The 23,255-nt window shown below is 55.4% G+C and overlaps 7 protein-coding genes across 7 annotated transcripts; 6 read left to right on the forward strand and 1 right to left on the reverse strand.

Annotated features, from left to right (window-relative positions):
- The first annotated feature begins 2,022 nt into the window (after positions 1 to 2,022).
- On the forward strand, positions 2,023 to 4,917 carry BZA05DRAFT_395838 (uncharacterized protein). Its single transcript, XM_051483477.1, has 7 exons — positions 2,023 to 2,294; positions 2,369 to 3,049; positions 3,113 to 3,341; positions 3,405 to 3,708; positions 3,759 to 3,997; positions 4,056 to 4,098; positions 4,154 to 4,917. Exons 1-7 carry the CDS (start codon positions 2,222 to 2,224, stop codon positions 4,634 to 4,636), a joined length of 2,052 nt encoding a protein of 683 aa, XP_051339966.1. The 5' UTR covers positions 2,023 to 2,221; the 3' UTR covers positions 4,637 to 4,917.
- Positions 4,918 to 6,069: 1,152 nt separating this feature from the next.
- Positions 6,070 to 7,971, forward strand: BZA05DRAFT_395854 (PXA domain-containing protein). Its single transcript, XM_051483478.1, has 2 exons — positions 6,070 to 6,644; positions 6,694 to 7,971. The coding sequence occupies exons 1-2, from the start codon at positions 6,224 to 6,226 to the stop codon at positions 7,893 to 7,895; spliced, it is 1,623 nt and encodes a 540-aa protein (XP_051339967.1). The 5' UTR covers positions 6,070 to 6,223; the 3' UTR covers positions 7,896 to 7,971.
- Positions 7,972 to 9,523: 1,552 nt separating this feature from the next.
- On the forward strand, positions 9,524 to 11,832 carry BZA05DRAFT_27149 (uncharacterized protein). The gene is made up of 4 exons (XM_051480240.1): positions 9,524 to 10,179; positions 10,243 to 10,388; positions 10,450 to 11,282; positions 11,345 to 11,832. The coding sequence occupies exons 1-4, from the start codon at positions 9,835 to 9,837 to the stop codon at positions 11,803 to 11,805; spliced, it is 1,785 nt and encodes a 594-aa protein (XP_051339968.1). The 5' UTR covers positions 9,524 to 9,834; the 3' UTR covers positions 11,806 to 11,832.
- Positions 11,833 to 13,591: 1,759 nt separating this feature from the next.
- Positions 13,592 to 14,104, forward strand: BZA05DRAFT_451532 (uncharacterized protein; the record flags this gene model as incomplete). The annotated part of the gene is made up of 2 exons (XM_051487445.1): positions 13,592 to 13,883; positions 13,923 to 14,104. The coding sequence occupies 2 exons, from the start codon at positions 13,592 to 13,594 to the stop codon at positions 14,102 to 14,104; spliced, it is 474 nt and encodes a 157-aa protein (XP_051339969.1).
- A 417-nt stretch (positions 14,105 to 14,521) lies between these two features.
- Positions 14,522 to 16,576, forward strand: BZA05DRAFT_27190 (uncharacterized protein). The gene is made up of 5 exons (XM_051480244.1): positions 14,522 to 14,766; positions 14,841 to 14,962; positions 15,023 to 15,048; positions 15,121 to 16,086; positions 16,140 to 16,576. Exons 1-5 carry the CDS (start codon positions 14,728 to 14,730, stop codon positions 16,259 to 16,261), a joined length of 1,275 nt encoding a protein of 424 aa, XP_051339970.1. The 5' UTR covers positions 14,522 to 14,727; the 3' UTR covers positions 16,262 to 16,576.
- A 1,231-nt stretch (positions 16,577 to 17,807) lies between these two features.
- BZA05DRAFT_395862 (uncharacterized protein) lies at positions 17,808 to 18,946 on the reverse strand. Its single transcript, XM_051483479.1, has 4 exons — positions 18,845 to 18,946; positions 18,776 to 18,786; positions 18,302 to 18,430; positions 17,808 to 18,201 (listed from the first exon to the last, which is right to left on the reverse strand). Exons 1-4 carry the CDS (start codon positions 18,870 to 18,872, stop codon positions 18,079 to 18,081), a joined length of 291 nt encoding a protein of 96 aa, XP_051339971.1. The 5' UTR covers positions 18,873 to 18,946; the 3' UTR covers positions 17,808 to 18,078.
- Positions 18,947 to 19,570: 624 nt separating this feature from the next.
- BZA05DRAFT_418182 (uncharacterized protein) lies at positions 19,571 to 22,955 on the forward strand (the record flags this gene model as incomplete). Its single annotated transcript, XM_051485501.1, has 7 exons — positions 19,571 to 19,841; positions 19,901 to 19,950; positions 20,020 to 20,153; positions 20,217 to 20,281; positions 20,645 to 20,726; positions 20,775 to 21,938; positions 22,298 to 22,955. The coding sequence occupies 7 exons, from the start codon at positions 19,571 to 19,573 to the stop codon at positions 22,953 to 22,955; spliced, it is 2,424 nt and encodes an 807-aa protein (XP_051339972.1).
- Positions 22,956 to 23,255: the final 300 nt, after the last annotated feature.

A 23,255-nucleotide genomic window follows, 5' to 3' on the forward strand; every position in this document is an offset into this window, starting at 1 on the left:
GGCCGGCCATCCATCGGTGCTGGAGAGCTGAACGCTGATCGACAGCTGCTGCAGCAGCAGCAATATGAGTAGTATATTCGCACGTAGATAATGTAGAGTATGTACGGCTGAGCAATGCGCCAACGCATCCTATCATATATAACTTACGCCCCGCTCTCTACTCATTCCCGCTCTCTCCTTCTCCTCGCTCCCCCTCCGCGCTCTTCGATCCTACACAGCGTAATACCACACAACACACCGCACACACACACGAAACAACACACGCGATGGCCCTCCACAACAGCCTCAGCGAATACTTCGTGTACACGCGGTTCGTGCTAGCGAAGCGGTCGATGGCTATCGCCGCCCCCGATAGCCGCAGCAGTAGGGACGAGGGCGACAGCGGGGGCGAGGGATACGAGCTCGACGAGTGGACGGTGGAGGCGCGGGCGGGCGGGAAGAGGCGCAGTGGGCGTGAGAGGAGCGCGAGGAGCGGGAGGAGCGTGATGGTGAAGGGGCGGTTGAGGGATTGAGTTGATGGCGATGGCGATGGGGATGATGTGATATGTATGGGCGTGGCGCACACTCTTGCAGATTGGACGTTGCTGATTGGGGTAAACTTACAGGTCGTGGATTGAGATCTTCGGGGGAACACAGTGGGGATATAGCGGGAACACAGCCGGGTGATCTGGGAAATTTAGTTACGGGTTACGGACGGGCGGGGGAGAGGGGGCCGCGGTCCTCTGCTCTGGGAGATCGAGATGGATCATGGGCCGGCCGGCTTCGGGACTGGACAGTGGGTTGTGGACAGTGGGCTGTGAAAAGCGGGGCTGGGCTGTTTGCGGGGGAGAGCATCGATGGCCCGATGGGCGGGAAGTTTTGGCCGCATTCGGACAGCGGGTCGTAAGGTATCCGCAAGCTGCTGCGGATATGACTGGGCGGGTGGCTGGTTGGCTGGATGGCTGGCTGGGCACGATTGAGGATTGGAGGATTGGAGGATTGGAGGGTTCGGTGCGAGGATTGCCTTGCACGAAATGCGCAGATCGTGTTTGGACAAAGGGTATCCGCAGTGCGGCCAATCGTTAACCTTAACCTGTGGCACCAATCAATGGGTTCCCACTTGTGTCAAACGCGGCGTTGCTACTCTAGAGTACCCATAGGATAGGCGCAACCTGCTGTAGCCTGCAGCAGCAGAGTGGAGTTCCGTCGTCCGATAGGTATCAAGGAAGGCCGGTTGCAGCCTTGCAGCAGCCGTGCTGTTACACATGCGGTGACCGGTCCAACATCGTATTTTGCACCCTCCACCGTACTCTACTCTGATGGTTACTCTACATACACTGCTCTCCTCTGCGTGAGCCCTAGTTAGCAGCCACACATAGCACACATAGTACTACTTGTTACTTCTACTACTACTCCCTTCCTCCAGCTCTATCCCAGCTCCCCTCCGAAATGTCTAATTCGTCACCGGAAGTGAGTACCCCTCCCCGTGCGGGCTCCAGTTGCCAGCCAGCCCGAGGATCCCGTCGTATAGGGCTCACGGCTGCCTGCTTGATGTCAAGACGCCGTGATGTCCGATATTGAAACTGTTCGTCACTCTACTATAGCAACGATACTTCATCGCGAAACCCTCGCCGTTATACACGCAACTCGAGAGCCCTGTCGACGACGACGGCGACGCTCCAATTGGCCCCGGGCCCAGTGGCAGCAGCACCGTGGGATATCGGAGTGGTAAGTAGAGGGGTGATCGCTCACGGTGATTGCTCACGGTGGTGGTGGTAGTACAACCCGCTGATCGCAATGTTCCTACAGGTCGGAGGACGAACGCCTCTCAGGCTCCGAGTATGCAACCTCCTCCTCCTCCTCCTCCTCGCCGACATGGGAAAGAGCCCACTGTCTGTCCCACAGAAAAAATAATCTCGGGTACTGACTCGGCCCACGTCGTCAAGCTAATCTAGGAGTCCATGTCGTATCACCGCTCCAGGTCAGTGGTGGTGGTGGTGGTGGTGGTGGTGGTGGTGGTGGTGGTGGTGGTGGTGGTGGTGGCGCTGATGTTTCGAGAACGCCGCGTGGCGCGAGAAACAAACAAGCCCTGCCATCGGAAACAGCTCAGAGAAGGGGTGGGTAATTACATAAACAAACGTGGCTGCTGCGAGCGTGGGTTCCTACTTTTGTGTGTCGCTGATCTGATTGGGGCCCGGGCGGGGGGTTATTTTTCAATATAGACTCCTCTCGTCGCCGACGTATGGATGCTACCGGAGCCGGCCAAAGGCAGTATGAGAGATCGCCGCAACGAGCTCCGAGTCAGAGTCAACATGGTTAGTTACCTAGTGAGCTCAGGCGGATGCGCGTGTAGTACACTGCGAAACTAAGTGCCATCTCATCTCGACAGGGTCCGTACCCCGCGGAGACGAACAGAAATCCCAGGTTGGGACTGGAGGTTCTGCTGGAGGTTTCAGAGCAGCCGGGCTCGGCGACCTGGTCGACACCCCGGACGTCAGCTCGTCGTTCGATCCTGGGGTGTTCGATGCCACGGGGGTGCGCAAGGCTCCACGGAGGCCAAACAGCGAGGTAAGAAGAAAGGCTTCGGGCTCCAGGGGTGGAGATAGGGCAAAGTCTACATCTGGAAGAAACAAGGCTTCGCCCGATGTCGAAAACATTCTGGACCGATCACCGACCCCACCCCTCGATCCCTTTTCGATCCAGAGGAGTCAGCAGGACCAGGGATTCACGCCTAGTCATGTGAGCGCGAGAGAACGGCGACCTGACGGCGGTGAGCGATCGCGCACTGGTGGGACACGGACAAGGAAATCGATCGAGGAAGCGCTCGGCGTCGAGGTCACTGAGCCCGGCCAAGCGATCGCCAAAACATTTGTGCGTCCGGAACCTCCGCTGGACCTCCTCGAATACCCCGTCATCTTCAATCCGCGCGTGTCAATGATGGTATCGATCACGCAGCCGCTGTACATTGGAGGAGGCTGTGTCGATGGACGGCTCAACATCCATATTCGAGGGACCAAACTGGATGATATCCGTCTTGGAAGAGTGAGCATCGATATTGCAGGTGTCGAAGGTATGTACATAGATTCTGCGATCTACGGGCAGGAATGTGCGGATTCTGACATAGTGTGCCCAGAGTTATCGTTCACCCGGAAAACAATGTTTATGAGTCTAGCCAGCGAGCTCATCGACGAAGATCACCCACCTCCGGCAGCCATGCTGGAAACCGTGGAGGAGGACCAGAAACTGTTCTGGAAAGTGAAGCCATCGCGGTCATTCCTGCCATTCAAATTGAAGCTACCCTTGAATGTTGGCCCCCCACCGTTCCACTCGCTGAGAGCAAGAATCAGATATGTTATTCATGGGTAGTTCATTCGTTTCCAGCTTCCCACGGAGTCAAACTAACTCGTATGAACGGTGCAACGTAGTACCATAATGATACTGATCAACGGCAACAAGTCGATCGTACGGAGCTGCAGAGATATCCGAGTCATATCTGCACTCGACCCCGAGACGGCTCTTCTCCCTCTCGAGACCCCACTGCTGTCGACCGAAGAGCACACATTGCGGTATGGCGGACACAACACTTTGAAGGTCACAGCGGGGCTGCACCGTGCGGTGTGGGTTGCTGGAACGGCGGCTTACGTCGATGTCAATATCGTCAACAACACCAATCGCCACGTGAAAAAGATCAAGTGCAAGCTGCGTCGACACATATTGGCATACAAAAATGTTTGCACGCAATCTTGGTATGGGGTTGGCATTTATTGACGACCGTGTAGACAGTGGCGTTGGCCGAGAATCAGAATGCTGGACATCTCAGAGTGCCCAGTTGGATCGAGCGCAAGACACTGTCCCATTCCGAACTCAACATTGGCTCTCGATGGAAAGGCGTCAAGGGAAGCCAACTGGACGTGATCACGTGTGAAATCGAAATACCCCGGAATCAATCAACAGTCAAGATGGGACGGTACTTTGAGGTCAAGTATCTCATTGACATTGGAGTCTGCACCCCTGCCGCGTATGTTGAAACGCCTCTACATTGAGGGTACGACTGGGAAGCTCACGAAACGATGCAGGCGTACTGTAAGGGTCCAACTACCAGTAACAATCGTCCACATGGTTCAGTCCCTGATGCCCATCCTCCGATGAAGACGCGTAGTTAACGGTCTGGCAGAATTCCCTCGACATCGTTCCGAACGACCTTCCAGATGTCACCGTAGCCATAGCGGATCGATATGGCCGAGAGGTAGCCAAGTCGTTCGTTGCCGGCCGGGCCTTTACTGCACCTCGGGAGCACGTTGCGGCCTCGCAGCTGCCCCCAGCACTAGTCCCCAGCCTGCAGCCGCGACAACTGTCGGTGAAGGCGGCAAGCGAGGCCCCGAAGAAGACCGAGCCGGACTTTGACCTTGCTGCCTTTGTGGAAGGTGATATCACGCAGACCACGCAGGAAGAGACTAACGCCAGAGCCCCTACGCCGGCCCGCCGGCCGATGGATTTTTGGGAACAGCAGCAGGAGGAGTACGAGAGGGATAAAGCCCGCGACGAGGCAGCTGCTGCCGCCGCCGCCGCCGAGGAACGGAGAAGGGCAAAGATGAAGGGCAGGATGACCGCGAAAGAGATGTTGAAGCAGTTGGAGCGCTTAAAGCAGGTCGACTGAGCATGCTGACGGAGGACAGTACATGGAGTAACTACCCGATGGGGGGACTATTCGAGAATTGCTTGTACATATAGTACTTGGGCCGCGAGAGTTGGACGGGCGTGTGGGCGGACGGACGTGCGAGCGGGCGGTCTGGCGGGCGGTCCGCCGCACTGCACTGCAGAACTTGAGTTTCGGCGTGAATGATGAAATGTAATCTAGGTACTCTCAACTCTCACGTGCTTCCGGTCTGTCTGCCTGTCTGTCCCAACACTAAACCACCCCCTCCAGCACTCCTCTCCTCTCCTCTCCGCGGAGCATTCATATCCGACTCTCCCCCCTCCCCCTCCCCCTCTCCCCCTGAAATACGATCAACTACCGTACATACAGTACACACCGGTAGCTTCATGTACTCTACACATCCATAAAGCACACCCGCTACATACGGACGTACTCGTATGCATACCTCATACATATATCTGTACCGTATATAAGTACAAGGAGGAAAGTAAGTGTCATACCTGCATTAGCCCGCGCGGAGGGCCGCGTTCCCGCTGGGTAACCATGTATGGCACAGCGGACTTGTGTATGGTATGTAGAGTACCCTATGGAACAGTGGACTTGTACCGGGTAAGCGCGGGTGGGGTCGTTGGGGTCGTTGGGGTTTTGCGAGTTTTGGTTACGTACAAATATACGTATTGGTATAATTGCCGTGCCAGGCATGGGTGGTGCATACGGAGGGAAGACGAGGGGGAGGGGGAAGGGATCGTGATGGAGGGGAGGGAGAGGGTACGGGGAGAGGGATGGGAAGGGGAGAGGGATGGGAAGGGGAGGGGGAGGGGGAAGGAGGAAGGAGGATGGAGGATGGAGGATGGAGGATGGAGGATGGAGGATGGAGGATGGAGGATGGATTATCACTCGCTCCGTGGTGGGTCGGGACTCGGGACTCGGAGACCGAAATGGGGGTGCATATGGAATGGGTACTAGTAGATACGAGTTCGCGGGTGATAGCTTGTGATTGGTGTGATTGATTAGCACGTGATTTTGTATGTGTGTGTGTGGGGAGCTCCAGCCTCCGAGTCGACTGTGCAGTGTGAGCTACAAAGGTAAGTGGTGAGACTGAATAGGTACTTGAGGTATCTGGAAGGTCGCGAGAGGTGACCGCCAACTTTCCATTCCGGTGAATCTGAGTTTCACGAGTGATCACCTGTGACTCCACCGAGCTTGGAACATGAGTGGATCCAAGTCGAGATTCCTCCAAGCGGGTTATGCGCAGACTTCCCCGGATAGGTATGAGCGCACATTGGGCTTGGGCGTAGGATTTCTGAACAGGCGTTCCAAGGGGCCTTTCACCGAGTACAAACGGCCTGTCATACCAACGGTTATCTATCGTTTCCGATCACGTGCTGAACGCTGCCGCCGAGGCCATCCCCCAGCTCCCCCCTCCCCCTCCCCCTCCCATGTCCAGGCCGCAGCGCAGGCCACATACAAGATAGATACGGTAACGAACGACAGCGACGGCCACCTCCCATTCACCCACCCACACACACACACACCGACACATACACCGACACCGAGACGACGAAACATGCGTCCCGTATAGCAGCAATGATCCGGCACCATGCAACCACGACCTCCACCTCCACCTCCCCTCCCACCCCTTCCACCACCGTCGGCCCTTCACCCCCCCCACCAGACGACACCGTCCTAACCGACCTCCGCACCCTGGCGCTAATCCGGCGCGTTCTCTGCACGCACTCGCCTCCGACGCGAGCACTGGACGAGCTCCTCCCCGCGCTGACGAGCAGCGCCGAGACGGACGTGGAGCTGTACGCGCTGGTGGCGATTGTCGCGCGCGACTACGTGTTCTCGTGGTATGCGGCGCTGTCGAACGATAGCGCGTTTGGACTTGAGGTCGTCGCGTTGATTGCACATCTCACCAGGGGCGTCGAGGAGAGGGTTAGGAAGTTGGATTTGGAGGGGTTGTTGCTTGATGAGGTCCCTGCGGTCGTCGAGGCGCATGTGGCAGGTGAGTTATGGTGGCCCCTGGCGGGGATGGGGGTTAATGTGGCGTGAAGATTATAGGAGGGCGGTTGAGCGAAAGGATACGGCTCTGGCGCCGCAGATGGACCTGGCAGAGATCTTTCGGAGTTATCAACCGCATCCGGCGTTCGCGAACGGTGCGGAGAGTGAGCGGCAGTATCTACAGTTGCTTTCGAACGGCTTGCTTGCGGTGCTCCTTCCGAACGAGGACCTGGATAGCGACTGCGAGCGCTCGCTGCTGCGAGAGATACTTGCGTCGCTGGTGTTCGGGGGCATGCTCGATAAGCTCAGCGAGCCATTCATGCTCTACGAAATCATCACTACGCTGGTCCGGAAGCTACAGCCCGACCTCGCGCCGCTCGACCCACCGTCCGTCGTCACGTCCCGCAGAAGCTCCGTCAAGCCCGGAGCCGTGCGCATAGAAACACCCCCGCCAGGCCCACCGTCGCCGCCTCCCGCGCCCCCGGGAGGCCTCGAGCGCACATTCACCATCGTCGCCAGCGCCGTGAGCACCATCTACAGCGTCCTCGCCTCACTACACCACCTCCTACTCAACCCCCTCCCCCCTCGCCCGCCAAAGCGGCGCACCCTAATCCGCAGCGCACTCCCGACGTGTCTCTCTACGCTGCTCAACTTCCGGTCGCTGCAACCGTGGCTGCCCTCTGCCATCCGACTTCTCACCAAGCCCTTCGAGTCGCGCAACACGTTCCTCGGCACGCTCCTCGACGACCTACTGATCAGCAAGCTGACGCCGCACCTCACCTCGCCGCAAATCCTCATCGACATCCTCCGATCCGCGCGGGCCACGCTTTTTCCCGGGAACATGCCCGCACCCCCGAGGAAATACCCCTCCGAGAAGGAGAAGAAGCGCATTCGCACCGTTGCCGAGTATACGCTCCTCGCCGCGTTCCCAGAGGTTGTCACCAAAGTCTGGTGGGGCGCAAGGGAGAAGAAGGATATGGCCAGGCTGGTCGGGAAACACTGGCTCGACCCATTCGCGGATAAGGACGTGAATAAGGTGCTCATCGTGAGACTGCTCGATCTGATCGTTGGACGGCTGCTGCCTGAGTTGCTGGTTAGTGGTGGGGTAAAGCTGAGGGGGGTTAGGTCTGGTGATGGTGATAGTCCCTCCGAAGAGAGCCCCGAGGAGAGCCCCGAGGAGGGCGGGAAGGAGGAGAAGCTGCTGCGGGGGGAGAAGCGGCTCCATGGTGGGAAAGTGCTCGTCGTTAGGGCGTAGTGTTGCTTTGATATGCGTCATCTGCATTGCATACTTGCTTCTAGGTACTGGTGATTTGTCGTGTGGAGTTTGGGCGTTTTCTTTTTCTTTTCTTTTCTTTACCTTCTCGCCCTCTCGCCCTCGAGCCCATGTGTGGGAGCGGGGGGTGGCTATAGTAGATAGCAGTTAACAGGTCATTTGTTCCTTTTTCCCCATCGCGCGCGGCGCGCACTCATGTGTTCCGAGATATCGGGTATGATATGTAGCAGGAAGGATCGTGATCGTGATCACGTCCAGTGCACCTGTCTCGCCTCTTGACTCGAAAGCCACATCCTGCACTTTAGTCCCAAGCTACTCTAGGTACCAGAGGCCAGAGAGCCACTGGTACTGGCACTGAGGGGTGTGGGGGGACAAGCATGTTCTGCTGTTATCCCGAAGCTGCTATTCCATCCCGCTGACGACGATGGCGGTGGTGATAGTGATCATGAAACGTTACATGCCTACTACACCTACCAGCTTACCAGCTTACCTTGTGCTCGGACCGCGAAGGGAGCGGGTCTGTAAGACTGAGAGATGGGAGAGTGCTGAGACGTGGCTGCAGTCGAAGGTCGAGTGGTGGTTGTGTGGAATATTCACCAAGCATATAGAAAGTATGGTAGGTACTCTACTCTACTCGACAGTTTGTTTGGTGCGGGAGAAGACGTTGGCCAGACCGGAACGGTTGCGGAATTCAGGGAGCGAATGAGGCTCACGAGAGAGAGTGCGGGGGGGTGGTTCGAGACAGCTCGAGGCTCACGCGTGAAGACTAGGGAAGCTCTATGTAGGGTACCAGCTCCAGCTCCCAGCTCCAGTTCTAGCTCCAGCTTATCATGAGCCCCCTCCCCCTCCCCCTCCCCTCTCCCCACTTCGAGCTCTCACAGAGCCATAGAGCCACAGCTCTCCGAATATGTAATCTACCCACCTCCCAAAAGCCAAAGCCCCAAAGCCCACCAGAACACCCATAGAAGCAACTCCTTCCCCACCCAACACGCACCCGCATTTCATGTCCGTGAACCGGTAGTGTTCCCCTCGCTCGCTCGCTCGGGGGGAAACGCAATTTGTTTTTTTAAAAAAAACATAAAAAAAAATGTGGGCCGGTGGGCCATGCCATGCAGGGTCCGCTCTGCCCTGTCCTGCCTGCCCCCTCATCCGTACTCCATACCATACGTGACCGAATCAGCCGACGCGCTCGTGTGGGATAGTTGCCAAAGTCGTCTTGTCTTGTCTTGTCTTGTTAGGCGGGGGTAGAGCTCAAGTTCTCCCCTCCTCCTCGTTCTCTTTCCCCCCTCCTGCTTCTCCTGCTTTTTCTCCTTCTCCTTCTCCTCCCTCCTCCTCCTCCTCACACACGGAGTTAGAGAAGAGAGAGAGGGAGGACTATTGCTGCTTCAGCTTCTTTATTTGCCCGACTTCTTCTTCATCGACGGACAGTGAACGGAACGACTGGAGGAAGAGGAAGGTTTAAACCTACATACCATACCTACTACCCATACCAACCGCCTTCCGAAGCTCAGGACGCTCTCTCGCTCTCGCTCCACCCAGCTCAGCTGCAGGGCCCAGACGTACGGCGGCGGCGGCGCAACCAACCAACCAAACCAACCAACTGGCAGCCGCAGGGCCGCCACAGCTCCAAAACGTTGCGTTGCGTGAGGAGAGAGAGGAAAAAGAGAAAGAGAAAGAGGAGAAAGGAGAGAGACTGGCTGTACTTGCCGTGCCAGTCGGTCGGCGCGTACAACTGCCAGCAAGCAGGCAAGATAGCAGGCAAGCAGGCAAGCCACAGATCGTCCATTGAGCGAGCGAGCATTCCTTAAAGCCCGAGGAGCAGTCGCCGGAGGTCCCTTTTCGTTTTGTTCTGTTCTGTTCTGTTGGACGGAGAGAAAGAGAGAAAGAGAGAGCTTGACTGCACGCAAAGAAACAAGCGACAATGCCGATCCTACCGCGCAGAAGCACCTGGGACGCCGTCGCCGACCACCGAGAAGAGGACCGGAAGAGCCGGCGTCGGCGTTTGCTCAACCGCATAACCCGCTTCGCATCGTCGCCGTCCGTGCAGCAGGTGCCGGCCCCCGCTCGGGGGAGCGTCAGCTGCGTCGACTTGCTGAACATTGCCGCCGACTCGGGCTCCGACTCCGGGAGCGAGCTGGAGCTGTTCGTCGATTGCGCCGAGCCCCCCAAACCCGTCGCTACCGCCACGTGGGGTGACCTGCCCGAAGAGGTCAAGATGAATGTCCTCAGCTTTTGTGGGCCTACGCAGCTCGTTAAGCTTTCGGCGGTGAGTACGGAGAGCTCGGGGATTGGGTGTGTGTGTGTCTGTGTGCTGATGGCGGGGTGGTAGGTCAACAAGGAGTTTCACCGGTTGTGCTATGATGGACAGCTGTGGAACACCATCGATGCGTCCGAGTTCTACAATCGTATTCCCGTCGCTCAACTGGCGCAATTGATCGTTTCGGCGGGGAATTTTGTGCGGCATCTGAACCTACGGTTTGGCCCCTCTAGCTACTCGGGGGCTCCTGGCGGGTGCGCTGACATCGCGTCCGTACAGCGGGTGTGTCCAGCTCCAAAAGGATTGGCGAGTCGAAGCGGTCGCGAACGTCTGCAGAAACCTCGTCTCGGCGTCGCTGGAAGGCTGCAAGTTCGAGCGATCGATCGTCCACTTCATCATCATGCGGAATCCGCAGTTGGTGCACGTAAACGTCTCCGGGCTGACGTCGGTGACGAACTCCACCTGCCGCATGCTCGCGCAGAGCTGTCCGCTGGTGCAAAGCTTGAATGTTTCGTTCTGCACCAATGCCGATGCGAGAGGGCTTAAGAGGGTGGTCGAGCACTGTAGGGGTCTGAAGGAGCTTAGAGCCTCGGAATTACACATCAACGATGCCGGGTTGATGCAGGCGCTGTTCAAGAGGAATACGATTGAGAGGCTGCAGCTGGGGGATACCGCCGGCGTCACGGACGAGCACATCCGTCTCCTGGTCGAGGGCGTCGACCCCGAGATCGACCCGTTTACGGACCGTAGCACTGCGCCTGCCCGGAAGCTGGTGCATCTGGATCTTGGCCGGTGTACGCTTCTCACCGATAATACGCTGAGACATCTCACCGGCAATGTCCCGAACCTGCAGCAGCTTGAGCTCGGAGGAGTCCGTTCTCTTACGGACGCGGGGTTCTCGCAGCTGCTGCCCACGCTGCCGAAGCTGACACATCTCGATATCGAGGAGTGTCAGGAGCTCTCGAATACTACGCTGTTCAACATCGCCCGGGGGCCTGCGGCAAAGGTGTTCAAACACCTCCAGGTCAGTTACTGCGATAACATGGGCGACGTCGGGATCGTGGAGCTGTTACGGAAATGCGAGAAACTGTGGAATCTCGAGATGGACAACAGTATGTTTTGTCATCGCCGGTCACCTGTGGATGAAATGCAAAGCTTACGTGGCCCTCTCCAGCCCGAGTGTCAGACCACACCCTCGCCGAAGCAGCCCGCGTCGTCCGTCAGCGCCCCACACCCACCAACAAACCTGCCACCTCGCTCTCGCATGTCGCCCTGCGCCTCGTCGTCTTCGACTGCCCAAACATCACATGGACCGGCGTGCGCGAGGTCCTCAGCCGCAACACGGAACACATGAGTTCCGAGCCCATCAAGCCCGGGCTGATCCTTCTCAAGTGCTACTACGAGTACCAGAAGACGGTGGATGAGCACACGCGACACGTTCTGGGGCGCGACGTGGATAAGGCGAATCTGCTCGAGGATACCTGGGCGAAACATATGATGGCCGCGGAGGAGGCGAGTGCCGCCGTCGGCGGTGCGGGTCATCGTAGAGGCAGGCGGAGGGACAACAATGTTAACGGCGGATGGGACGGCGATAGACGTAGGGGCTCGAGGGGGGGCGTCTGCGCTATCATGTGATCGACGCGGACGGGCGGACGGACGAACCTACCGTATCTTATGTTTTATTGGAACTACGTTGCGATGCTTTGCTTGTTTATATATCGCGCTTGCTTGCGACGGTATCGGATTGGGACTGGTTTGGGCGGATTGGGATTGGGCGGATTGGTTTGATTTGGTCTTGTTGGGAGGGAGGGTGGTGTTTTTGGCTTTGGCTTTACTTGGGGGCTTGAGGGCTTGGGGGGAAGGAAATGACAGAGGAACGGTTTTGGTTCGGCATACATACGGTACATTCTTTTGCTGGTTCTTAAATCGTTGGCTTGGGTGGTCGGTCGGTTTGAAGGTTTGGCGGTTTGGGAGGTTAGCTGTTTGGTCGATTGGTCCGGTTGGTGTTTTGTCTACTCTAGATGGTAGTTACTTCTCTAGTGGCGGTGGCGGTGGCGGTGGCGGTGGCGGTGGCGGTGGTGTTGGTGTTGGTGTTGGTGTTGGTGTTGGTGTTGGTGTTGGTGTTGGTGTTGGTGGTGTCGGTGGTGGTGATACATAGTGAATAGATGTCTTGTATGATCAGTGATCACTGGGTACTGGGTACTAGGCGATACATGTGAAGTCACTCGGACAGAACACTCTTGCCGATTCCACAAAGTGCTCGCTCTCGAAGCCAGAAAGCCCCATTGAAATTGCCACTGTCTGGAATCCAGATAGGTCGCAAGCAACTTGAATCAAAAACCGCCAGGAAGCCTAGACCACACCTTGGCCCGCCACTCCAGCGTGTGTGCGGTCCTAATCCTTCAATAAGCTTCTTCTAGATGGAATCATGCTACCATTCCGCAAAAGCCAACAGCCAAAAGCTAAATCTTCTTTACTTTGACCTCCATCCAACCATCCCACCATCCCACCATCCCACCGTCCCTATATCCCTATATAAACCCCCTCCCCCGCCCCTCCCTCCCCCCATTGCCATTGCCATTACCATGATCTGTGATCCAGCCATATAGCAAGCAACGTAAGTACCTATCTCATACAACGGGAACTGGCCTCCCATCTGGAGGTCTTTTCTTCACCACTTTTCTTCACCACCACCACTTAGTACCACCACTCAGTACCACCACTCAGTACCGCATTTCAACTTTCACCATGGACTCACCTTCCGACGATGGAAATAAAAGCGGGCTAAAATGTGTCTAGGTACTAGTATTGAAGTTCTGGTGAAGCCTATCTATTAGGTATTTGGACTTATGGCTGGGACTTATGGCTGAGTACCTGGTATACTGAGAACTGTCAAACACTCTGTTTTCCTACCTCACGGGTTTTCGGAAACTGAAACTGAAACTGACCAGTAGGTACCTGGTATTCAGTGTCCCGGCGAGGAACTGAATACTTGGTAGGTACCTATGGCTTTAGAACTGGAAGTCTGAGACTGGAAACTGAGGCCATCCATCCATCCAAACGGGGCCCTTAATCATTAAACAAAAAACAAAAACAAAAACAAAAACAAAAAAACCGGCAGGAAGCCAGGAAGCCTGGACAATACTACACTACTCTACAGTATGGCCCGCCCGCCACTCCAGCGTGTGTGCGGTCCTGATCCTTCGATAAGCTTCTTCCAGATGGAATCATGCTACCATTCCTCAAATAAGCAATGGCCAAACCCAAACCTTCTTTACTTTGACCTCCAACCCACCAACCCACCAACCCACCAACCAACTAACCCACCATCCCTCCATCCCACCATCCCACCGTCCATATACCTATATAACCCCCTCCCCCGCCCCGTCCCGCCCCATCCCCGCCCCCAAGCACCAACAAAATGCCCCACGACCGCCCCACCTTCGTCCTTCACAAATGCAGGAACATATACGACACCGCCACGGGCGAGCGCATCGGCGTCGTGCTGGAGTGCGAGCATGTCGTGGATCTAGAGGAGTGGGAGGAGATTGGAGAGGAGAGTGAGGAGGGGGACAGTGAGGAAGAGGATGGTGAGGAGAGTGGGGAGGAGGAGGAGGGTGAGGATGGTGAGGAGTGGGAGGAGTGGGAGGAGTGGGAGGAGTGGGAGGAGTGGGAGGAGTGGGAGGAGTGGGAGGAGAGTAATGGGGAGGAGGGTGAGGAGAGTGGGATGGTGGGTGTGATTGTTGGTGTAGGTGTGATACTCCTGGATGAGGATGAGGACGAGGATGAGGAGGCAGTGCTGGGGGGGAGTGAGGCGGGAGGGTGCGGTGTGCCACCGGATATGGTTCCGACACGGAGACCAGGGCGACGGCCAGGGCGACGGTGCAGGAGAGTGCAGTGCAGCCGGGTGCAGTGCTGGGGACGGGGGAACTGATGGGACAGCCTCCCCGAGATCGGGGGCCGAGTTAAGGCAAGGCAAAGCAAGGGACGAAATGGGGCGGGTGGTCGGGTGAGTTCTTATGATGCGGCCTTTCCGTGGGGTACCTATTGTTTTATGATATATCCTTCTCTGTTGCGGGGAGCCGGGGACGGAGGAGCTCCAATATTCTGCTAAATACATCTCGACTCTTCTATTAGGAAATGGTTTTTTTTACAGTATTACATCGCGAGTTTTTTTCTTTCTCGACTCGATCGTCTGCTTTCTTCCCGTTGCGTCTTTGAATGGGTCCAAAATCCGCACTTAACTACGGTAGTGTGATTCCCGCCCATGCCGCGCCTTATCGTGGCGGTTGACGGGGGATCAACGCGGCATAGCCGTAGTCGTGGTCGTGGCCGTGGTCACGGCGGACGGAGGCAAGGTACATGCGCTAACCGACTGACACACGACTACTACCTATCTGCTACGAGAGCACCTGAGCTCCCCCAGTCCCAACCTCCCTCGCTCCCTCCTGCTTCGACATCACCGAAAGAGAGGCGAAGAGAAAGGACCTCTTTATTACTTTCTACCAATTTCCACATACACGTACGAGACTCGAGACTCGAGGAAACGCAGCAGCCATGCCGCCAAATCTTGTCATTATTGCCCTGGTTACTGGTGTACGTACTGGGAAGAGAGAGAGGGAGATGGAGAGAAAGAGGGAGAGACAGCTAATGAGGATGCGTGCGTGTAGATGCTGGCGACCGGTGTCGCCAATACCCTCTTGACCAAGTACCAGGACATGCAATGTGTCCGCGACTGCGACAACCCCGATCCCGAGAAGCGCCATGTCTTCGAGCAGCCGGTGATGCAGACGTGAGCTTCCCCCTCGCGTCCAACGAGCCCGGTTAGCAGGAGCTAATAGGGTGTATGCAGACTGCAGATGTTTGTCGGCGAGATGGGTACGCGACTTTTTGCTACGGAGTGGCGGGGCTATGGGGTGCGAGCGCGGTGCTGATGTCGTGTGTGCGTAGGATGCTGGTTAATCGTCGGCTGCTTCTCGCTGCGATCGCTGTACCGTCGGAAACGTCGCGAAAACGACGGGTACCAGCCGGTGGGTCCGTCCGAGGACGAAGAGGACAGTGCGCTCACCGCGAGCATGAGCACGGCGCCAAAGGCTGTCTACGACGACGGGCGTATTCCAATCTCCGGGATGAAGGTGTTCCTACTTGCGATCCCGGCCTGCTGCGATATCGCCGGGACTACCCTGATGAACGTCGGATTGCTGTTCGTGGCGGCGAGTATCTACCAGATGACGCGTGGCGCCCTCGTGCTTTTTGTAGGGCTGTTCAGTGTGCTGTTCTTGAAGCGCGTGCTGTACCCGTTCCAGTGGTTCGCGCTGTTCGTGGTCGTCATCGGTGTGGGTGTGGTGGGAATGGCCGGCGCGATATTTAAGGACCCGGCGCCAGAGGACCGGATCAAGGCGAACCAGGGCAAGGGAATGGGGGATCTGTCGCCGGCGGTGAGCACGGTCATCGGGGTGCTCCTGATCGCGTTCGCGCAGATCTTCACGGCGACGCAGTTTGTGGTCGAGGAATGGGTGCTCGAGAAGTACTCGCTCGAGCCGCTCAAGGTCGTCGGCTGGGAGGGAATCTTTGGCTTCGTTGTCACCGTGCTCGGAATGACGATCCTCCACTTTACGGTCGGTGTTACGCCCGAGGGTCAGAATGGCTACTTCGATGCCGTCGAGGGCTGGAGGGAGATCACGTCGTACCCCACTGTGGCTTTCTCGTCGCTCGCCATCATGGTCTCCATCGGCGGCTTCAACTTCTTTGGTATCTCGGTTACTAGGTCTATCTCCGCTACCGCAAGGAGCATCATCGATACCTGCCGCACGCTGTTCATCTGGGTCGTGTCGTTGGCCCTGCACTGGGAGAGCTTCAAGTGGCTGCAGATCTTGGGATTCGCCCTCTTGGTCTACGGCACATTCCTGTTCAATGGTAACTACACGCCTCCCCTGTTCTCCCATCATCACATACTAATCAAAATACAGAACTGGTACAACCCCCGCTCCGCTGCTGCCTCGGAAACCGCAAGGCCGAGGACGAGGACGGCTCCGGCACCGACGAGGCGCGTGCAGGACTGCTGCCGGAAGGGCCCGTCGAGCACGTGTAGTACAGCGCAGCGTAAGGGCAGTAACTGTGGTGGTGGCGGTGGTGACGGTGGCATGACTATGATGTGTGGGGTCGGATTGATCGGGGACTTTTGTGCTTCGCTTTGCTTTGCTTGCTTGGTTTATTGCATTATTGCATCCGTACGTCTGTTTATTGTTTATTGCAAAGCGCGTTTTAAAGCTATCCTGTCCCGTGGGCTTGTTCTCCTTCGAGGGAGAGATCGTGGACCAGTGAAGACGCCGGTGGGATTGGGACTCAGGAGTTGGATGCTTGATACATATATCCTGCGAGGAAGATCGGATGTGACTTGATAGAATTCATCCCAATCCGAACTAATCAATCATACGGCGCATTTGGGGGGTTATAGTAGAATACTGCCTAGGTACCTACCTCTTACCCATACTATCATCTCGGAGATCTGAGACCGGAGAGAAGTATACGGACAGGAGCGGGAGGTGACAAACTGACAGTGCATATCGACAAAGCACAGGCAGTAACAGGCAGTTGCAAGCTTACAGCACGGGGAGGTGAATCCGGCGATTACAGTATTCGACAGGACTGGTAAATCGCCGACGAAAGCTACAAACGCTTTAACCGCATCCCAGCTTAACGCTCAAGCCAGATAGGTAGGTAGACAGTTACCGCCGGTCGTCCAGGCGGCGGAGTCGGATGTGATATGGTTTAACCACGGAGGGGGGCGGGTATGACAATGGGGGACGGCCAGACCTCAGTGGAGTAACTGTCCAGGCGTCAGCGGGTCACTGAGGAGGAGGACAGTGTGTAGCGGAAGTTACGACTCACGAGTGATCACGGTTGCGGCGGTAGTACTGTAGTAACCAACTAAGTGCCTAGCTGTAAACCGCTGGGGGCCGGAGAGAGCAGGAAGGAAGAGTGGAAGGAGCGGGAGAGGAGAGGAGAGGAGCGGCTGGTATGTATGGGAGTCGAGAACTCTCCTCTAATGACCGAGGGAAACGGGGGACGCGGAGGACGGGAGTAGCGGCCCTGGCGGGGGAAGATAATAGGTAATTAGGCCTGGAGAGGGTGGACATTGGCAGCTATAACTAAACGGTGCCGTTGCTGAATCGAAAAGAGGCCACATTCATCCTGTATAGGTATACCTAGTGGAGGGGTGGGGGGGGGGGGGTAAAAATGGTAGTGATATGGTATCAGTACGGTCAAAATACGAGTTTTTAATGCCCTTATACGATATCAATATGCGTCCGGCGGGAAGCAACGTTTTTATTACCCCCCTTGAACAAGGTATACAGTCGGTAGGATATGATACGCAGTGCAGTGGATTCTCATGAATACATCTTACATCCTACAGAATCGAGGGTGGGCGCATTTGAATTTTGAATATGGGGCCCATAATGGAGTCCTCTCTGAATGTGAAACCCAAACCGAACCAGATCCATACACCAGCCTGTTGGCTGTATTTTTAGGTATTGATACTGTACCTATTGCCGTCGACGCGTATCCACGAGCGCGAATGTGAATCCGGTAATGGAAGGGAAGCAACTGAGAGTCCCGGTACAACACCACCATATCCTGCTACAGGGTTGGCATATTCAAAGACTTGCGATACGTTCGGCCAAATTGTGCAATCAGGGGCACTGTGCCCACATGGACTCCAAAATATAGCGGAGTTGGGAAATCTGCTGTGTTTTGGGCGACGGTCTGGATACTGTGACGAGACTACCCTCACTATTTGCCTCCATATGACTTCCGAACACCTCCGCCACGGAATAACGCTGCGCTCTTAATTCCAGTCCCGAAGAGTATTCTGTGCCGCCATCGCCTTCGCCACCCACTAATGCCTTATTTCGAAAGCACGCCGACACTCTTTGCATCACCAGCTTTTCCTCCCTCCGGCATTCCGGGGCCTCCACCGCTGTCGATGCGTCGCATGTAGGCAGCCCGGATGGCTTTCGTCTTCGCGATCTGTTGGCCGTGGGTATCAGTCTCTGGTAGCCGTAGGTAGGTCATTGTGGAGAGAATTGTAATGCTGGTGTTTTGAGGTGGAGGGAGCAGGATGCCATACCTCCTTGTGGTGGTGAAGACATTCGTAGTAATCGTTCTTTTGCGGAGCGCAGCGCCAGCGGTTTTCGTTGCTGGTTTCGCTCGTATTGATGACGTAGCATGCGAGGAAGTCTTGCCAGTATGGGTAGCACTACATTGGAGACCGATCAGCAGTGTAGACGGCGATGGGTGTAGCGGAGGAGAAGGCGGCAGGAGCAGATAGCGGGGGGATAGTCGGCGCGGACGCAGCAGGACGTGACGGAGGAACGGATGGCCTGCGAAACCGGTCGTGCGGGCGAGTGCTGGCTTCCCCCATCAGCGGTTCACGAGGTGGACCATTGGGCGCATTCACTGCCGGATTCACTGCAGTTTCCCCAGGCCATGACCGTCAAGCGTCTCTACTTCCGCCGCTGCCGCCATCCGTCCGCTCCCTCCGCCCAAGCATCCCTTTCCGCTCCCGCGGTTTATTCGACCCCACGAACTGAACTGGACGTACCCTTCCAACACCTGCCGAACCGTCAGTCTACCTATCTCTCTCCCGACCCTCCCGCATACGAAGACGTACCGCCGTTGAGACCGTATCCGGAAGCCATTGTTCGTGATTCGTGGTGGTATGAGACGAGGGATTGGGAGTGGTACGGGAGTGACGATGGTTGCAGTTCGAGGGCTTGGCGGCGGGGGCTGGTTAGTGCTAACTAGCGTGTAAATTCATACTGAGGTATGTACTGGTACACACAAGCACTCCTCCGACTAAACAGCTTTCTCCTTTACCCCGTTCCTACTACTCTCAAAGCCATCACTTTTTCTGATATCGTGGTCGACAATGCTTTGGTTATGGTTGCTATGTACTCTGGCACGATAAGCCTGGTCCGGTTGGACCTTTTGAAGAGAAACAACTGCCATGATTGGAGTCCATCGCACTTCACAATATCACACGAACAGCTCCCCACTCGTTCGACTGCTCAGCCAAGCTCTACCCGTACTTATCTCGATGGCGTCTTGTTGGCAGTCTTCGCCACACGACACATTCTCCGAAGCACGATAGGTATGACTCGTACCGCAGCATGTCCGCATGAAGTTGCATGGAGGCTTAGACGCATAATGATGGTAGGATTGATAGAAATATTACTTGTGCCTATGTACTACTCCACCAGGCAACCAACAGCTGTCCTGGAGGTATCCCGGACTGTTTCGTTGACCACAGCATTTAGGCCGGTTCCAAAAGTACAAAGTCCCGCTGTCACCCACGAGTGGTGCTTTTCAACCGCATACGATCAACTTTTCCACCATAATGTCTATGGACCGTACCTTGTCCTCCGTGTACGATGAAGCTCTTTCTCGATACGAGCAGCTTCATCGGGAAGGGAAAATCAAAGAGGAGCATCTCATACTTATCCGGGAACGAACAAGCCTCGGCGATGTCCTGTCTACGATCAAACAAGCGGGGGTCAAAAATGAGGGAGAGCGAAACGCAATGGACCGGCTATTTCGCAGGGTGTCTCCGGAGATTGTCACCAAGATCGAAAGATTTTCGAGCGTCGTCGACACTGCGGTCTCAGCGAGTGGGTTATATATCACAAGTTACCCTTAAAATTATCACAATTTCTGACTGGAGCTCTAGATCCCGATGTGGCTGCCCTAGTTTGGAGCTCGATCAAGTTTGTCCTAATCGTGCGGCCTCGGTTTTCCTGTGACTGTATTTCGCTGTTCGGGAATCTGACCACCTATGATACGTGCTAGATCATGCGGGATTGTAACGACGCATATGCGACAATATGCCGCTTGGTGGAAGAGGTGCCGTTGTGTCTCGAGAGATACCATGCGTATGTGGAAACGTATGGAGTGACAACGCTTTTACGAGGGAGGTTGGTAAGGTAAGTTGTGCAACTGACATGGCCAACCAATCCAGCAACAGAGTACATACTGACTCCGTCAAGATTCTACGAGGATATCCTGGAATTTAGCATAGAGGTTGCAAAACTTTATGGACGATCCAAGATAAGTGAGTGGCGACCATGAGTTACGCCCCATGCAAGCCCAGGATAAACATTGAGATTTCTCGCAGGGAAAGTCGCTACATCGGTCTGGAAATCGTTGCAGGGACCATTCAACGACATCGAGGAGAAAGTTGGGAAACATTCAAGGGAGATCGACTTAGCTGCACAGGCCGAGCAGATGATGGCGTAGGCTAATCAGACGAGAATGATTTCCGATGGTATGCATAGAAATAAGAGCTTCTTTGGAACAGAGACTGATGGGAGTGCGAATAGGCTTTGACCGGATAGGCAAGTATATGATTTGTCTGATACATGTGCCTGATGGTATCAGCGATGCCACAACCCGTACTGACTGACCATCGGTTCAGGAGGAAGCAATGTTATCCAGCCGCCGGTGGCATCTGGCATCTTCATAGTGCCAGATCTCTTGAGTTACCGCTTTACGGGAAGGTAAGGCTGGAGCATTTTCGGAGATACCATAAACTGGCATTTGGAAAGAAAACATCAACTTCAGAAACTAAGCACAATGACCTCTGCTTCCATATCGGGCTCCAAACGGGCGGCAGTTTATGGGATGCCGGGCGTTGGCAAGAGCCAGATTATACTGGAGTTCGCGCGAGATTATCAGCAAACGCACCCATGCAGTAATGTGTTCCACGTCGACGCCACCGGACGCGAGAGTCTCACACAAGGCTTCCAAGGGATTCATACCATCCTAAAACTCCCACGGGCAACTCAGCATGAAGCTATGACCGAGTCGGTCAAACAGTGGCTCACACGGACGCAACAGTGGCTTCTTTTGGTCGACAATGTGTCCTCAGCGGACGAGGTTCGGCTCTTCCTCCCATCGGGTGGTTCTAGAGTTATTCTCTTCGCAATGAGGGATGAGTGGCTGGCAAGAACACTTGGGTCGTCGGGGATGCTGGAACTGCTGCCAATGGATAATGAAGAAGCGACCGATTTGATACTGAAAGGGACGGGCAAGGATCCAGCAACATCTACTTCCAAAGATCGTCTCGATGCTGCAGAGATTGGACGGCAAGTTGGTAATCTGCCTTTAGCCCTTGAACAAAGCGCCGCTTGTATTTCCTACAGGAAGTGGGGGCTATCCAAATATCTGGATCTCTTGCAGCGGGAAAAGGTGGAGACTCTCGGTCTCGGCCCGGCGCTCGATAATTTCCATTCGCCTTTTCCCCAGACCTTCGCCCTCGCTACTCAGCAACTTTCGTCTACTGTAATGGTCCTGTTGAAATTGAGTGCGCATCTGAACCATTATAATACCCCCATGTCTCTGCTGCAGGCGGGAATTAGGAATACCATCTTGGAGGTCCCTAAAGCGAAGGATAGCGATGCCATCATCTCAGAGGCCTTTGAAATACACTCTCCCACCAAATTGAGCAGCAGAACATCCAAGCTTTTTGGAGGAGCCCACCGTGCTTTCTGCCGGGTAGTTTCTAAGAAAAAGGATTCTGTAGAGCAATCCGATGAAACCAGCAATGCTATCGGTATCGAAAGCGACCGGTCGTACGGTTTTCTCCGGCAGCTTTTCTCGGATTCCGAGCAGTTTGAGCGTGCAGTCTCGGAACTTCATACGGCGGCTCTGATCGGTCGGAAGCAGGAGGGCAATATCTGGATACACGATCTTGTCTCGGAGATGGCGCTGTACGTGATCGGAAAATCCGAACGATATCTTTTTTGCCAATGTCGCCATTCAACTATGCTTTGGGATATTTCCCTACAATCCTGGGGAACCTGCAACTTGGGGTGCATGCGAAGAAGCCTCGACCCATGCCACAGTTGCCCTGCGACACGCTCATGCAGTGCAGATAGTAGGGTCGCAGTCAGTTTATGACCTTCAAAGTCGCCTTGCTCAGTATTATATGGAGAGGGGTAGATACAGTGAGGCAATGCCTCTTTTCAGGGTTGCGGTTGCCGGACTTGAAAGTGTCATTGGGTACAAGGAACGTTCTTGGAGAAGTGCTGCCAACGGATTAATTAGTACGGCGGTTTGCGATCACCAGTATGCGAGAAGCATTGGACGTTATTGAGCGGGTATTACCTATACAAGAGAGAGAGCTTGGGCCGAATCACCAAGTAACTCAGAACACTCTCCACGCCAAGGCTACCATATTCAAAGAGGCTGGACGGTGCGAGGAGGCTCTTGAGCTGTACGATCGAGTTTTGGCCGTGGGAGAGAAGGCACTCGGGCCGGATGACCCAATAACTCTGATCACTCTTGGTAATAAAGCTAGCGTGCTCTGTGTAATGGGACGGTATACTGAAGCTCTGGAGTTGTATGAGAGGATCCTCCCTGTGCAGGAGAGGGTGCTTGGGCTGGATGACCCATCGACTATGGCCACTCTCAACAACATGGCCTTTGTATTGCGCGATATGGGACGATATGACGAGGCTCTAGAGCTGCACAAGCAGAGTTTGACTGCGGAAGAGAAGGTTCTCGGGGCGGATCACCCAATGACACTGGTCACATTCAGTAGTATGGCTATTGTGCTCAGTAAGGCGGGACAGCACAATCAGGCTCTGGAGCTGTATGAGCGAGTTGTTGCTGTGAGAGAGAAGGATCTCGGGTCGGATCACCCTCACACAATCAGCGCTCGGTGGAGTCTTTCTAAATGCAGGGGCATTATCCGGGAACGAGCCAATGACGGACCCGAAACCTAGCCGCGGCTGGCAGCACCAGGAAGCCTCTCGAACCAGCACCGCCCACCGTCCGTATTCCGACCGGCATACTCCACATCTTATTGGCGCGAAGGGGTCGTCCAGCATATCTGAAGATCTCGGAGTAAATCTCGTTAGTTTTCTTTTGAGCCAGGCCAATTATTTGCGTTGTACAGGTTTATTTTATGGCCTTGTCACGAGAAGTCAAGGAAGGCAGAACATGTATTTATTACTCGTGGTCATTGCGAATTATCTGGAACCGGAGAAGGCGTATCATATGGTGTCTTTTTTTTGGCTTTTACA

Source organism: Tricharina praecox (assembly GCF_024521635.1).
Source record: "Tricharina praecox strain CBS 144465 chromosome Unknown BZA05scaffold_10, whole genome shotgun sequence".
NCBI classification, from domain to species: Eukaryota; Fungi; Ascomycota; class Pezizomycetes; order Pezizales; family Pyronemataceae; genus Tricharina; species Tricharina praecox.

Excerpts from the sequence above, each read along its gene's own strand:
- BZA05DRAFT_395838 (XM_051483477.1), top strand. The coding sequence starts at position 2,222 with ATGGATGCTACCGGAGCCGGCCAAAGGCAGTATGAGAGATCGCCGCAA. Across the intron at positions 2,295-2,368 it reads TCCGAGTCAGAGTCAACATG|GGTCCGTACCCCGCGGAGAC; the intron begins GTTAGTTACCTA and ends TCATCTCGACAG. Across the intron at positions 3,050-3,112 it reads CGATATTGCAGGTGTCGAAG|AGTTATCGTTCACCCGGAAA; the intron begins GTATGTACATAG and ends TAGTGTGCCCAG.
- BZA05DRAFT_27190 (XM_051480244.1), top strand. The coding sequence starts at position 14,728 with ATGCCGCCAAATCTTGTCATTATTGCCCTGGTTACTGGT. Across the intron at positions 14,963-15,022 it reads GAGCAGCCGGTGATGCAGAC|ACTGCAGATGTTTGTCGGCG; the intron begins GTGAGCTTCCCC and ends GGGTGTATGCAG. Across the intron at positions 15,049-15,120 it reads GATGTTTGTCGGCGAGATGG|GATGCTGGTTAATCGTCGGC; the intron begins GTACGCGACTTT and ends GTGTGTGCGTAG.
- BZA05DRAFT_395862 (XM_051483479.1), bottom strand. The coding sequence starts at position 18,872 with ATGGCTTCCGGATACGGTCTCAACGGCG. Across the intron at positions 18,202-18,301 it reads GTCTTCACCACCACAAGGAG|ATCGCGAAGACGAAAGCCAT; the intron begins GTATGGCATCCT and ends CACGGCCAACAG.
- BZA05DRAFT_27149 (XM_051480240.1), top strand. The coding sequence starts at position 9,835 with ATGCCGATCCTACCGCGCAGAAGCACCTGGGACGCCGTCGCCGACCAC. Across the intron at positions 10,180-10,242 it reads AGCTCGTTAAGCTTTCGGCG|GTCAACAAGGAGTTTCACCG; the intron begins GTGAGTACGGAG and ends GCGGGGTGGTAG. Across the intron at positions 11,283-11,344 it reads GAATCTCGAGATGGACAACA|CCCGAGTGTCAGACCACACC; the intron begins GTATGTTTTGTC and ends GGCCCTCTCCAG.
- BZA05DRAFT_395854 (XM_051483478.1), top strand. The coding sequence starts at position 6,224 with ATGATCCGGCACCATGCAACCACGACCTCCACCTCCACCTCCCCTCCC. Across the intron at positions 6,645-6,693 it reads CGTCGAGGCGCATGTGGCAG|ATTATAGGAGGGCGGTTGAG; the intron begins GTGAGTTATGGT and ends TGTGGCGTGAAG.